At 25.7% G+C, this 14,649-nt stretch overlaps 5 protein-coding genes across 7 annotated transcripts; 2 read left to right on the forward strand and 3 right to left on the reverse strand.

Moving 5' to 3' along the window:
• Window positions 1-69: 69 nt before the first annotated feature.
• Window positions 70-6,151, reverse strand: LOC122857642 (serine/threonine-protein kinase PLK1-like). Of its 2 annotated transcripts, none has more exons than XM_044159908.1 (7): window positions 5,697-6,151; window positions 4,530-5,554; window positions 3,003-3,107; window positions 2,792-2,908; window positions 1,498-2,627; window positions 1,297-1,430; window positions 70-1,234 (listed from the first exon to the last, which is right to left on the reverse strand). In XM_044159908.1, the coding sequence occupies exons 2-7, from the start codon at window positions 5,301-5,303 to the stop codon at window positions 843-845; spliced, it is 2,652 nt and encodes an 883-aa protein (XP_044015843.1). In that variant the 5' UTR covers window positions 5,304-5,554; window positions 5,697-6,151; the 3' UTR covers window positions 70-842. The 2 variants fall into 2 exon arrangements, with proteins under 2 accessions (XP_044015843.1, XP_044015844.1); XM_044159909.1 differs by having other exon boundaries at window positions 78-1,234; window positions 1,297-1,427.
• A 535-nt stretch (window positions 6,152-6,686) lies between these two features.
• On the forward strand, window positions 6,687-9,726 carry LOC122857645. Its single transcript, XM_044159913.1, has 2 exons — window positions 6,687-9,338; window positions 9,413-9,726. Exons 1-2 carry the CDS (start codon window positions 7,368-7,370, stop codon window positions 9,524-9,526), a joined length of 2,085 nt encoding a protein of 694 aa, XP_044015848.1. The 5' UTR covers window positions 6,687-7,367; the 3' UTR covers window positions 9,527-9,726.
• Window positions 9,727-9,860: 134 nt separating this feature from the next.
• LOC122857657 (26S proteasome non-ATPase regulatory subunit 12) lies at window positions 9,861-12,427 on the reverse strand. 2 transcript variants are annotated; one of them, XM_044159931.1, is made up of 5 exons: window positions 12,207-12,427; window positions 10,811-11,790; window positions 10,589-10,745; window positions 10,210-10,496; window positions 9,861-10,062 (listed from the first exon to the last, which is right to left on the reverse strand). In XM_044159931.1, exons 2-5 carry the CDS (start codon window positions 11,722-11,724, stop codon window positions 10,047-10,049), a joined length of 1,374 nt encoding a protein of 457 aa, XP_044015866.1. In that variant the 5' UTR covers window positions 11,725-11,790; window positions 12,207-12,427; the 3' UTR covers window positions 9,861-10,046. The 2 variants fall into 2 exon arrangements, with proteins under 2 accessions (XP_044015866.1, XP_044015867.1); XM_044159932.1 differs by lacking the exon at window positions 12,207-12,427 and having other exon boundaries at window positions 10,811-11,821.
• A 7-nt stretch (window positions 12,428-12,434) lies between these two features.
• On the forward strand, window positions 12,435-13,414 carry LOC122857680. Its single transcript, XM_044159966.1, has 2 exons — window positions 12,435-12,701; window positions 12,801-13,414. Exons 1-2 carry the CDS (start codon window positions 12,635-12,637, stop codon window positions 13,262-13,264), a joined length of 531 nt encoding a protein of 176 aa, XP_044015901.1. The 5' UTR covers window positions 12,435-12,634; the 3' UTR covers window positions 13,265-13,414.
• Window positions 12,805-14,556, reverse strand: LOC122857672. The gene is made up of 2 exons (XM_044159952.1): window positions 14,049-14,556; window positions 12,805-13,930 (listed from the first exon to the last, which is right to left on the reverse strand). Exons 1-2 carry the CDS (start codon window positions 14,505-14,507, stop codon window positions 13,517-13,519), a joined length of 873 nt encoding a protein of 290 aa, XP_044015887.1. The 5' UTR covers window positions 14,508-14,556; the 3' UTR covers window positions 12,805-13,516.
• Window positions 14,557-14,649: the final 93 nt, after the last annotated feature.

Below are 14,649 nucleotides of genomic sequence, written 5' to 3' on the forward strand. Positions count from 1 at the left end.
CAAAGTTTTCCAAATATTCCATCTAATTTTTCATAATATTCTTCGCAGAGAAATAAAATCAAACACAATATTTATATATTCATATTTTATATTTATATGAGAAAAAATATATATAATATTATAACATCGTTGTAAACACACTGGAACCATTATTTATCTACAATCATTCAAAAAACCAAATGAATGAAAAAAAAAAAAAAAATACAATTAATTCTAATTAATCACAAAATGTTTGTTATAATTATATTCTTATTTTTCAATGAATTATTTAAATTATCAATAAATTGCAAAAAAAGAAAACATACCAAAGATAACAAATAATAACAATTTTAATAATAATAAAATTAATTAATAATAATATAGTAATAATAAATGCCGATAATAATAATTACGTAATGATTAACAATCACAGTTTAAACAATCTACCTTGTAGAGAAAAATAATAATATTTTTATAATTAATTGGCAATATATAACACATGAAATTTAAATTACAAAATTTTTCATTTTTCACATTAAATTTTGTTAAACGAAATATAACTCGATGTATTTCGAAATACTAATGATAAATTTTGAAATAGTTATAAATTTCATACTCGACTAGGATATTAATTAATTAGTTAATTTTATAATTAATTAATTAATCCACATGGAAACGTTTATCACAATTATAATTTAATTCTTCATTTTTACTAATGAATATCGAAAAAATATATATATCAATTATGTATATATAATTTTGTTTGTAGGATTGACGAAAGAAAAATATTTAATTTTAACTAATCAATAGTTTAAAAATTATAAACTTTTGTCTAGGAAGACACTGATTATTATAACAATTATTTATGCTTTTAATATTGTTCCATTATTTATTGGTAAATCTAAACAACCAATTGGATTATTTGTATTTTCTAAATGTGCAAATTCACGTGATGCTTTACAAACATAATTTAATCTTTCATAAAGTTCAATTGTACAACCAGATTCCCGTATGTCATTTAGCCAATATGATGTTGCATGTCTGCTTGCATCAATATAAGTTACAAGATAATCACGTGGACGTGTACCACCTGACACAACAATTTTCGTATGATCAGCAAAGAAATTAACCTGAAGAAGTGGAACAGTTAATTCCATGACAATAGCTTTATCTGTTCTTAGCCATCTACGCATACGTGGTACATTTTCTGGTTTTTTTGATGTTTTTGTCACAACATTATCACCAATTTCACCACCTAAAATTTGTAATTTATCATTATTATTTTAATTTAATTTAATTTGCTAATTAATGACATACCATTTGTCAAATGATCATCCATGTATTCAGTAAAATGTCGTAATAATTCTAATTTTTCATTCATAAAAACAGGAACATCTCGTTCTCTTGAAAATTTTGTTACTTCATCATCAGATGTTGTATACTCGACTCTTCTAGAATAAATGAAAATTAATTATTACAATTATTTAATTATGAAAATTGTTGTTTAAGATAAATTACCTTCTATCACGTGTGTAACTCATTTTGGTACTATCATTAAATAGCACACCAACTGAACAATCAGACAATTGAAAACATAATCCATATTTATTTGAATAATCAATCCACTTTGTAACAAATAATGGAACAAGACCATCAATTGGTTTTGGATTATTTTCACATTTCATATATCTTATTTCCATTAAACAATTTTCTAATGCATGATACATCATAATATTTTCAGTTGTTTTTTTTTTATCTGAACATAATAAATTACCAATACGTTGTTTTAATTTAATGAACTTTGGAAATTTTTTACCAAGCCAATTGCCAACATTTGATTTTTTTTTAATAATAATTTGTGAATTTTTCATAATTTGTAAATTATTTCCTATGATATTTTTATTATCTGTATTATTTTTAAATGTAACTGGTAATTGTTTTTGTATAACTGGTTTTGATGTTGATGTACTGCATGAACTTGTTGATGACAATGATGATGATACTGATGGCATTGATGCTGTTGGTGCTAATTTTTGATTTTGTTGATTATTTATAATTTTATTTTCAATTGGTCCAAGTAATTCTGGTTGTCTATAACAACATGAATGTGATAATTTATCTGGCACATATTCAATATTTAAATATGGATGTTGATTAACTTGTTTAAGTGATGGACGTAATTCTGGTACTGGTTGTAATAACCAACGTATTAAATTTTGTCCATTATTTGTTATAATTGTATTATCAATTTCTTTATAACGATTATTACATATACGTGAGTATGTTTCTTTAAGTGTTGCTGTATCAAATGGTGGTTGTCCAACAAGTAATGCATATAATATACAACCAAGTGCCCATATATCAGCTTCATAACTATATGCTTGTTTAAATAATACTTCTGGTGCAATGTAATTTGGTGTACCACATATTGTTACTTTTTTTTTTTGTCCATCTGGACATGTTGCTAAGCCAAAATCACCAATTTTAACAATCATACCATCAGATAAAAACATATTGCCTGGTTTTAAATCACGATGCACTATTTTCTGTGAATGTATATATGCAATACCAGTTGTCATTTGTTTCATATAATAACGTGCTTCTGGTTCTGTTATTTTACCACGATATTTTAACACGTGCATCAAACTCTGGAATTTTATAGAGAATTGTATTAGTAATATGACTCACCAACAAACCATTCTGTTCCCTTCCCTCTACATTGTTTCATTTATTTTATTTTATTCTATTTATTATTTCAACACGTAATACCATATTAAGATCAAAGTGAAACTCTTTTTTTTTTTTTTCTTACCTTTCTTGGACAAGCTTCCAGCAGCATGTAGACATTTAAACTATTTTCAAAATAATGATGCATTTGTACGACATTAATGTGATTTAAATCTTTATGAATCATTATTTCTCGAGCAATCTGAAATATTTATTTTTATTTTTTTTTTATTAATTTCATTGTGTGTCATTTAAATGACAATAAAATATATTTATTTTTTTTTTTTTTATATTACCTTTTGTATGTGAATTTTTTGCATTCGATTTTTAGGTATTATTTTACATGCATATTTATTACCATTTGTAATATCAGTCATAAGATAGACTCTTGCAAAACCACCCTGTAAATAAAAATATTTTTAAAAAATCTATTTTTTGAATCAAGGAAATTTTTTTTATATATAAAAAGACAAGATAAATGCGACAAACGTCATCAAGTCTGGCTTACAAAAAGTAAAAAAAACCAAAAATAAAATAAGAAACTAAATTTTCTGATGCGTTACTTAATGTCAAGCCAAAAAAACGTGAAAATTCGGTCGTCGCCCACGTTTATCAAATGTCCAAGCCAATTGAATAACATATATTTAATTTTTTTTTTCTCATTGCAATTGAGAGCTTTGATTTATCATTATTATTATGAAAAAAAATAATACTGATAATAATAAAATGATATAGGAAGCCAGGTGAAAACGGTAAATGATATTTTATTATTATGGGAATGTGTAATAAAATATGTAATGGTTGTTGATGTGGATGGATGAAACAAAGTGATATTACAAGGCTTCTTCATCATCATCATCGATGAATATGAGCGTGAAAGGAAAGAGACAACTTCCGTTGTATGTGAAAAGAAATAAAAAAATTGAAAAAATATAAAAAAAAGAAGATAAAACATTATAAAAATAAAAAAAAAACAAGAGGGAGGTGCATCGAACGAGCCAAGTGATGGTAAGAGACTAAGAGTCAACGTCCAATGGAAATAACTCGAGTGTGTGATGGTGTTGTTGGAACTTGGAATACTATTTTTCAAGTATTTTTATATATTACACACGAAGGACAGACCAAAGAAAATCATGATCCCTGCGTGTTGCACATTGCCTTGTTCCCACAGATGATGATCATCATCATAATAAATAAATGAAAAAAAAAAAGGGACAAAAATAAGAAAAAAAAATAATCTTGAACGTTTTCGTGACTAAAGATGATACCTATTCTCCAGCATCATCTTAGATCCCTACATACATGGCACATCCCCCTTTAACTTGTTTCGACTTGTTTCAAATGAGCATATGCTGCTGCTTCTTCTTTTTCTTCTTGTTAAACTACCAGTTTCTAAACTTGATATTAAAAAAATTCAATAAACATGTTATTATGTCTTTTTTTTTTTTTTTTCTAATCATACACTATTAATTATTCAACTTGACATTTATTTATATTAATTTTTTAATTAATAAAAAATAGTAAATTTCTCTAATTAAATATTAAAATTTTATTTCTAATTAAATTTGTATTTTTGATATTTTATCAATGTATTAAATGATTGGACTGTTTAAAAAAAATTATTACAAAATGAGTCATCATCATGATCATCAAATTAAATCAAATATTAAATGAAAAAAAAATTTCCCCAATTAAAAAAAATATATATTGAATGATTCATCAAGTATTTGAAATAATAAAAAAATATTAATGCAACCTTTCTCTTGCTCCAAAAAAAGTAATCAATAAATTTAATTTTTATTACTAAAATTGATAATACAAACCTTTCCAAGAAATTGTCCTTTGTGATAAGCAGTACCTTGTACAGGATCAACAACATAATCTGATTCATTATCACAATTATTATTATCAATTGATGTTGATGTTTTAAAACTTGGTACACTTTTTAAACTTGTTACTGGTGATACAACAGTTGATCCAACACTTGTCATTTGTAAATTATTATTACTATTATTTCCACTATTTATTATATTAATTGGTTTAACAATTTTTCCATCATTATTAACAACAATTGATTTATCATAATTAATATTATTATTATTATCAATTGAATTAATTTTATCAATACTTGTTATTCTTGATGCTGTTGTTGAACGTGGTGGTTTTATCACAACTCTTGTTCTGGGTGTTGTCCTAACGGTACCTGATGAAATACTTCCGGGTTCTGAACAAGCACGTCGTGTATCACGACTTTTACCAACTTGTAATTCCGTCAAGGACGTTGCAATAACATGTAAATTATTATTGTTATATTTATTATTATTATTGTTAATATTAAATTCATATAATTTATCATTTTTCATGATTGTTGATGTTGAATTATTATTTGTTTTAGTGTATGGTAATAATCTTGTTGATGATTTACAATCAGTCTTTGTTGTTAAATAATTATTTATATGTTCTATATTATTATTATCATTTTGATAATTTATTAATAATTTTGGCACATTGGTTATTATATTATTATTATTATTATTATTTAAATTCCAATTTTTTGATTTATTAAAATTAGAATTATTTAATTTATCAATTTCCATTTTTTTAATTTTTTTTTCAAACAAAGATCTTTATTTTTTTTTTGTGCAAATAATTTTTTATTTTCTTTGTATATCTATTGTTTTTTCTATCATCATAATTATATCCTGGATATTAAACAAAGTCGGCCAAGGTTTTATGACGTTTGTGGATAAATGTCTTCTTTCAAAATATTGATTTTTTAAATCCAGAATAATTAAATTCCAGTACTGACATTATTATTTTATTTGTGAAATAATATCCTCATAAATGTCTAGAAATAAAAAATAATTTTGTATGATTAATCAATAATTATTGATTAAAATTACTGAGAAAAAAAAAAAGAAAGAAATTATCAATATCAAGTTGTATAATAGATAAATAAGAAAATTATATAAAAACATATATGACATTACCTTGATCAGGTTGTTTCCATGCCAAGAAGTAGTAACTTTTTCGAAATTATTAAAATAACAAATATATAATTACAAATAAAATAGCAGGTGTAACATCCGTTTGTGTTGAACAGAAAGAAATAAAAAAAAAACCCTTCACTTCACATCCATAAAAGCCAACAACATGCACAAATAAAAATTAAATAAATTGCTTATTAAATAATAATTTTTAAAATTTAAAACAATTTAAAAGTCGATTGTTAATTTCGAAATTCAATTAATTAATTTAAAGGTAATTTAAACACTAATAACACAATTGAATAAAACGGAACACACTTTATAATGACAGGTGTCTCAATAATAATTATTAAATAATAATATCAATAATGATTATTATTATTTATCATATTTGACAGACGGAGACACGCTGGACCAACCACGTTGATGTTGGTAGCGAGACTGAGACCTGAGTGACTGAGTCTCTCCCAGAGATATTAAAGTTCGAAACTTTGAAAATGAAAGAAAAAATATTCATATAGGTATAACAGACTGGTGTGTATCAAAGATAGAAAAAAAAAAAATAAAAAAATAAATAAATAAATAAAGAGAGAGACTTGGGCCAGACTTTAGAAGCACTTTAGAGAAACACAACGGCTGCGCAAATAATATACATACCCATTTTAATTTTCTCTCTTTTTTGCTCTTTTGTCAAGATATATTTTTCTTCACATTGATAATATGATTTCCCCCACTGTTTTATTATTTTTGTCCACCTCTTCTTCAAGAAGTCTACACCCAAGGCATATTCCCATCAGCAGCAAGTGTATTTTTTTTTTTTTTTTTATCCTCTTCTTTTCTATTACACATCTGCAAGTGTCTCTTGCTCACTTTTTTTATTTATTTATTTTTAATTTTTATTTTTATTTATTTCTTTGGCTTCCTGCCTTTCCCGTTCGGGCTAAAGCCAAAACTGGTTTTTCCCTTTTTACATTATATCTATAATAATTTTTTTTATTCCTTTTTTTAATATCATTTGACTCACAGTCATTCACACGGTCTTGCTTTTGTTGTTATTATTATTATCATCATCATGGCTTTTTTTTTTTTTTTTTCCTTTTGTTGTAGGATTTTTTTTTAGACACATTGGTTTTATTTCATTTTATTTTAAAAGACCTGGAGACGACATAAATATAGAAAATTATTATTATATTTAAAAAAAAAAAATTAAATTTACTTTTGGAGCATTGAACTTGTTGATATTTAAAGTTTAATTTAAATTATTTTTAGATTATTGATTTTTATAATTAGTCTATGTTGTCATTTTTTTTGTTGTCATTTCACTCATTTGTGTTGTCATTTGTGTGATGACGTATGTACTTGTTGTCTAGCACACCACCCTCTCTATTTTTTTTTCTCTGCAGAAACAGCTGCGTAATTGTCTCGCTCATTTTTTTTCTCTCTCAGTATAACCTATAATAATAATACATTGACACTTGACAGTTTGACTGTCAAATAAAAAAACAACAACAACAACAAATAATCATATGTTTTTTATAAATGACAAGTCAAAACACAGCAACAAAAATCAACAAAGAAAAAAGTAAAAATTTAATTGTTTAAATAACTTTGATTATTATAAATATTGATGTAAAAATTTGACAATGAAATTGCTGATAAATAAAGACTCAAAAAATGAATTCATTACTAAAAAGTGTAAAATCATTAACAAACAAAAAACATGTACTTATAAAAGAATCATTAAGAAAACAATTAAATTCAACAATAATGGAAATGGAAAATCTTGGTGGTATAAATAATGAAAAAATAATAAGTGATTGTGAAGAAACAATAGCATTATGTTCAATACTAGAAGCAATATTTTTACATGGTTTAAAAGATAGTCTGTTAAATCGTGTAACAGAAGTACTAAGTGGTCCAGATATTGATGCAATGCCACAACCAAGTTTTTGGGGACCATTATTAGTATTTTCACATAGTCAAATAATTGATGAAATACAAAATTATAAACAAATAATAAGTGAAGTTGGTTTTTGTAGAACATGGATAAGTTATCATTTTTATCATTATACAACAATGGCATTAAAACCATATTATGAAATAACAGCATTTATAAGAGATAGAGATTGTATTGATATTGCTAAAAGACTTGTTGAAACAATTGAACAAATGACATTTGATCTTGCTTGTAATACAAGTCTATTAAATTATTGGTCAAGTACACCACTTTTAATGGCTGCAATATGGTCACCACCAATGAAATCATCACCTGTTTTTAGTGCTGTTGATATTGCTAAAACAATAAATAGTGATATTACTATTAATAATCCCAATCATCATAATTATGATGATGTTGAAACAGCAAGTTCAATTGGTAGTATTGGATCATTTACTTCACAAAGTATACTTGGTAATTATGGAGCAATAAGTGAAGATGATGCATTAAAAATAATTTTATCAAATAATACAAAACATGATGATGATGATAGTAATAAAGCTAGCTCATCATTTAATGGTAAAACAATTAAACCATCATCATCAACGTCTTCATCATCATCAACATCAACATCAACTACTGATAACTTATTAACTAAAAAAATTGATGCTAAAATAATAAACAATGAAAAGAAATTAAATGAAATTGTTGATAAAATTGAGATAAATAAAAATAAATATGAAGAAATTGAAAATAAAATTGAAGAAATTGAACATAAATATTTAACAGATGATGATAATTTAATTATTGATAATAAATTTGATTGTATGAATTTGATAAATGATGGTGAATCATCGTCAATGACATCATCAATGATATCAAAAAATTCAACTGATGATTCACAACGTACACCTGGTGAAAATGCAACTTATGATGCATTAATTAAAAGTTATCATACTGGTGGTTATTCACAATCACCAGATATACGTGATTTTTTAAATAAATTTACACCAGATGTTAAATTAATACCGGAAAAATGTAGTGATAATGATGATGAAATTGTTGATAAAAAACCAGTTGATATAATGATTGAACAAATTGGTAAATTACCAAGAGAAAAAGGTCTTGATGTACAAAATTATAGTTGTTTCGATTGTGGTCATGCAATTGGTATGACATTTGGTAAATCAAATGTTTGTTCATTTTCTGGTAATTATTATTGCAATGATTGTATGGCAAATGAAGAATTTTTAATACCATCAAGAATAATACACAATTGGGATTTAAAAACTTATCAAGTATCACAAAAAGCAGCAATATATTTAACTGATTGTAAAACAATACTTGATTTAAAATTAATTAATCCAAAAATTTATATGGCTGTTGATAGTATGGCACAATTACAACAATTAAGAATACAATTAAATTTATTACGTGCATACTTGTTGACATGTCGTGATCCAATTATAAATGAATTGGAAAATAAAGTTAAACCAAGATGTTATTTGTATGAACATGTACATCAGTATTCTGTTGGTGATTTACTTGATGTATCAAATGGTACACTTGCACAGCAGTTATTAAAAATTATTGAATTTGCTAAAAATCATGTTGCTAATTGTTGGCTGTGTAGTCAAAAAGGATTCATATGTGAAGTTTGTAATAATTCAAAAATTATTTATCCATTTGATGTTGAATCAACATTCAGGGTATGTTAATTTATTCATTCGTTTATTATTTAAAAATATACTAATTAATTTTTTAATTTTTATTTTACTTGCAGTGTGGTAAATGTAGTGCAGTATTTCATGCAAATTGTCTCAATTCGAAAAAACCTTGTCCAAAATGTCAGCGTAGAAAAAAACGATTAGACAATCGGATTGAATTAAATAATTAGCTACTTTTTCGTGAAGAGAGATATATCAAATTTGCTGTTTATTTATTTTTTGGAGGTATCAGAAACAAAAAAAATGGTGCATTATTTATGTAAGAAATTTTATATTAAAAAAAAAAATAAAAAGAAATATATGTGTATTGACAAATGATTAATTTTTTAATAAACAAAAAAAAATATATTATGAAAAAAAAAACCATAAGGTTGGTGTATCTTAATTTTTATTTTAGTCATTTAAAAATAAAAATTACACTCAGCTAAGGGTAAAAAGAATATAGAGCCTTAAAATTAAAAATAAAAAAAAAAAATGGATAAATAATTAATTGCACAAAATAAATAAAATCCATTGTTAATTTATATTTTATTCATTTCATTTTTTAAACCATTAAATAGCTATAAGTAAAAAGTAATTTTTTATTTTTTTTTTTCAATGAAGAAAAAAAAATGAAATTTGTTGTTTTTTTTTTTTTTTATTTTCTCTTAATTATTTTCTTTCTGTTTCTCCTTTTTTTTCATTTGAATTTTAGACACTCGCTTTTCTGAAGAGATAAAAAAAAAAAAAAGAAATATGTTGGATTATTTATGTAAAAAAATTTTACAAAGAGAAATAAAAAATAGAAGAAATATATTTATAAAAAAATATTGATAGATGTTTAATTATTTAAATAAATAAAAATGTTATTTACGCATTTGCAACAGCAAGCATTTCTTCTTGATGAATAAGATGTGTTGTATTATTAACAAGTGCCATTAATTTTGACAATGATGCTGCCCATGAATCAAGTATTGCTGCTGGTTCTTGTGTACTAGTAAAACGTACAACACCAGCAAGTCTATCAGTACGTGCACTGACAATTCCAGTTTCAACAAGTTTACATAAACAAGCTTCTGTTTCTTCAACAGATAAATCAAGTAACTCTGCCATTCTTTTGATTGTTATGTTGGTATAATACTTGGCCATTATTCTGATATTCTGTTAACAATAAATATTACAAAAAGAAAAATAAAATAATCAATTTTATCAATTAAAAAAATGAAAGATATTATTAATTTTAAAATTCTTACATGTTCAACAACACGATTTTTTAAATCATCCCATCGTTTACGTCCATCTTCAGTTGAAGCAGTAAATACCTCAGTTGATCTCAATTCAGTTTCATAAATTTCACAAAGACCTGACCACTTGATGAGTTCTGGATTGACAAAAAGTCTCAGCAATTCTCTAAATAAATAATTAAATATTAAATTACAATAATAAACAATAAATTGTAAAAATAATAAACTTACTTATAAGTTGGTACTTCATCAATTAATTTATCAGCAAGAAGTCTATGTGTCATATCAGCTTGTTCTGGTTCATGTGGTGCAAGTACTAAATAAAGTACAGCTCTTGATAAACACGCTTTACGTTTAGCTTCATCATCTTTAACTGATGGTGTATCAAGTACAGCACGATTATGACGACATAATTGTAAATGCCAACCTTCATGTTTAGCAAGTTCCATCATTAAATCATAATATTTTAATTTAAGTGTTTGTGTTTCTTCATCTTTTTCATCTTCAAAAAATTTAACATTAATTTTTTTAGCAATTATTTGAGTACGTACAAAATCTTGTTTAGCCAAACAAAGACGCATTTGTTCAAGTATTAATGATGCTTTTTCTCTACGTGTCATACTTCCATATGTTTCAACTTGTAATTCAAGCATTATTGATGCTGCTTCACTCATATCACCATCTTCTTCTTTTAATTTAGCAAGACGATGAGTTAAACGTGCACGTTCAACTTCAACATATATTTTACCTTCAGTAACTGATCTCAATGTTTCAATAAGTTTAATCATTATTTCACGATTTGGTGTTTTATCAATATAATTACAACACTCTTGTACCATTTTAGTAACAGCTTGTTTTAATTGTGAACGTCTTTTTGATAGGATAACAATATGCTCATTTAATGCTGACCAATTTTTAGCTTCAAAACATATTTCAACAATGGCAACAAGTACACGAGATGTTGATATCATATCAGCACCAGTTCTTGTTAATTTTTCAAGTGCCAATAATTGATCAAGTGCATCATGAATTTTACCATCTGCAGCAAGTTTTTTACATTCTGGTATTTTTGTATCACAATTGCTACTATAATCAACCTCCATCTTGATGATTTTACCACTTTCTGTTGCATTTATGTCTGCCATTATGTATGATTTCTACTTTTTCCTTTATTATGGAACAAAAATAAAGCGATTTCTTTAACTTCTCATCTAAAATTAAATAAATTTAATTAATTTTTGTTTTTTTTTCATATTAATGAGAAATATAAAATATTTATATTTATCATTGTAGCCATTTTTGGCAAACATTACAATGCACTTTTACAATTTTTTTTCATAAAAACTAAAAACATTTGTCTTTTATAAATTAATTTTGTCAACATGAAGAGATGATATATTTAATACTTCCTGGTATTTAATTAGTAAGTTTAATTTATGTTTAATGCACTTTGTCTGTTTTTTAAAAAATAATAAATAGAGATATTTAAAGGTTAGAATCAGATGAAATTGACGCCGACATTAAGACAAATAATTCAATAAACTAAAGATAAAATTTGTATTTTAAATAAATGTTTGAATTTCGTAATTTTTTATTTTAATTGTTGAAATTGTTTATTTATACATACCAAAAGTAATAATAACACAATAGTTTTAGTAAATTGACAATGATGACAGTAGAAAAATTTAGTGAACAACAGTCTTCTGGTTTATTTACACTGATTTACACAAAAAAAAAATTAAAAATTGAAAGATGGAAAACGACCTTAATAATATTTTTTTTTTTCGAAAAAAATTTTGCTTTCATTGAACGGAGTATGATACACCGGTATCATACCTACCCAACACTGCTATTTACCCTTCACTATTTGGACCAGCTGTCACTTTGTTAATCACTGTACAAATCTACCGTACAGGGCAACTTTTTTTATATTAACTTTTTCTTAAATGAATAATTGATATAATCTTTTTTTTTTTTAGCATCCAATAAGTTCTTATTTTTTGTTGTCTTATTGAACCTTTATCAGTTCAAAAATAATAATAACAATTGTTACAAATGGCAGTGTCCCGAAATGCTGGGTCTCTTAAACGAAGATTATCAGAAGATGTGGATGAAATAACGAGTGAGTCAATTAGTATTATCCAAACTGTCGTTCTAATTAAAACTATTATCTATTATATACTTTTATATATATAGTTATATATTTTTTTTTCGCCAATAGGTTGCTCTAAAAAAACAAAGCTCGTTGAGGATAACGAAAAGGAAACAGACTGTGATATAAAGCTCGTTGAGGATAAAAACAAAAAAACAGATATGATACAATGTTATGATACAATGTTTTTTGAGGATAAAAAAAAAAAAACATACTGTGATACAAAGCTTTTTGTAGATGACAGAAAAAAAACAGACGACACGAGTTTTTTCAAGTATTGTTCATATTGTGGGTCTTTTCAAACTGGATCTGTCAGATCAACATTTTGTGGTCAATGTAGAAAAAAAATAGAAAACGACTGGGATTTGACAGTTACAATAATACGTCGAAAAAAAATCAAACTCGAACTATCTGAGTCCGAAAAAAAAGAAGTCAGAGATTGCCTCGACACAATTAAATATATCAGAGGAGCTAACTCAATACCATATAATACGATAGCAGCTCAATTTTCACATTTAATAGACGATCTTTAAAACTAAAATAATGAATAGTGAATTATTAATTGAATTAACTTTTTGATTGATTGTTTTTTTGTAGAATAAACTAAAATCATTGAATGATAACTCTTGCTCATACATATTTTATTATTATCAATAAACATAAATCAGCATGTTTGTAACAACAAATACAAGTTTACATTTTTACTATGAAATTTTATTTATTTTTTAGAAAAATTATTATATTATTATTAAACAAAATATAACCTGATTAAAAATAAACATGACTTAAGGAACTTCTTCATCGTCTTCAAGAATTCCTGTGTGTAATGTTACCGCCATTTGGTATTTGATGTTCATCCTACTAGCCCTGATAGCCTCTAATTTATGCTTTCCTCGTGATATATAGAAGTGGACATCAGGCGGTAGTAATTTTGCAAAGTCCATCTCCAATAGCTTCATATGATGTGTCAAGAGAATCTTAAATTCACAAACATATGCCACTTTATTTTTTAAATCCGCCGGAAACTCAAAAACTCTTAACAAATACATCATGTAATTATCTTTTTTTGTGCAGGAACGTAACAAAAAGTCGGTCGAAGTATCTCCTTGCAGAATGGATTGAGTGTCGAGGTACCGTTTAAAATGGGCATACACTATTCCGAATGGTAATGATCCGGAGTCAGATTCATAGAAATCGTTCTAAAATAAAATTTAAAGTATATTAAGGTCAATTCTGATAAATTAGTACAAATGTCAATTTTGACAATTGATAAAAACTTTTTTTTTTTTTTTATTATGTGATAAAAACTTAACTCACCATAAACGTTTTAACACTAACACCATATACCCCTTTGTTCATTAGACGTATAAATTCGTTATGCATAATTTTTTCATCACCACAATATGAAGATGCGTCGTCTCTGAAAATTCTACGATATTCAGCCAATCGATCTGGCGTGTGGGGGTAAGCAAGATCCTCTAAAGAACCAAATTTCAAACGTCTTCGAGGTGTAAGATTTTCCAATTGAATTGAAGCTCGTTTTGGAGGTGAAACTTCAAAGCTTTCAGACAAACGTAGAGTTCTAGGTAAATTATTGGCAGGAAGCTCAAATGATATGCCTCTTTCGGACAACTTGTCCAGTGATTGTTTTGTTTCATCTGAATTTTCTTCAGAAGGAGCTTCTTCAGAAGCGTTTTCAGAATTGTTATGAACTTTATCAGCCACAACATTTTCTTTTCCAAATTTGCAACTTTTCCAGTCCCAATCCACAGACATTTTGCAAATATATATATGAGACCAAGAAGACTAGAAATACAGGAGGACTTACTCCCTATCTCGCCTATTATTATTGTCAATTTACTTTTTTATAAATTAATAAAATAATGATAATTAAATGAACTATTTAATAACAAAATTC

The sequence above is a fragment of the Aphidius gifuensis genome, linkage group LG5 (assembly GCF_014905175.1).
Source record: "Aphidius gifuensis isolate YNYX2018 linkage group LG5, ASM1490517v1, whole genome shotgun sequence".
Taxonomy (NCBI): Eukaryota; Metazoa; Arthropoda; class Insecta; order Hymenoptera; family Braconidae; genus Aphidius; species Aphidius gifuensis.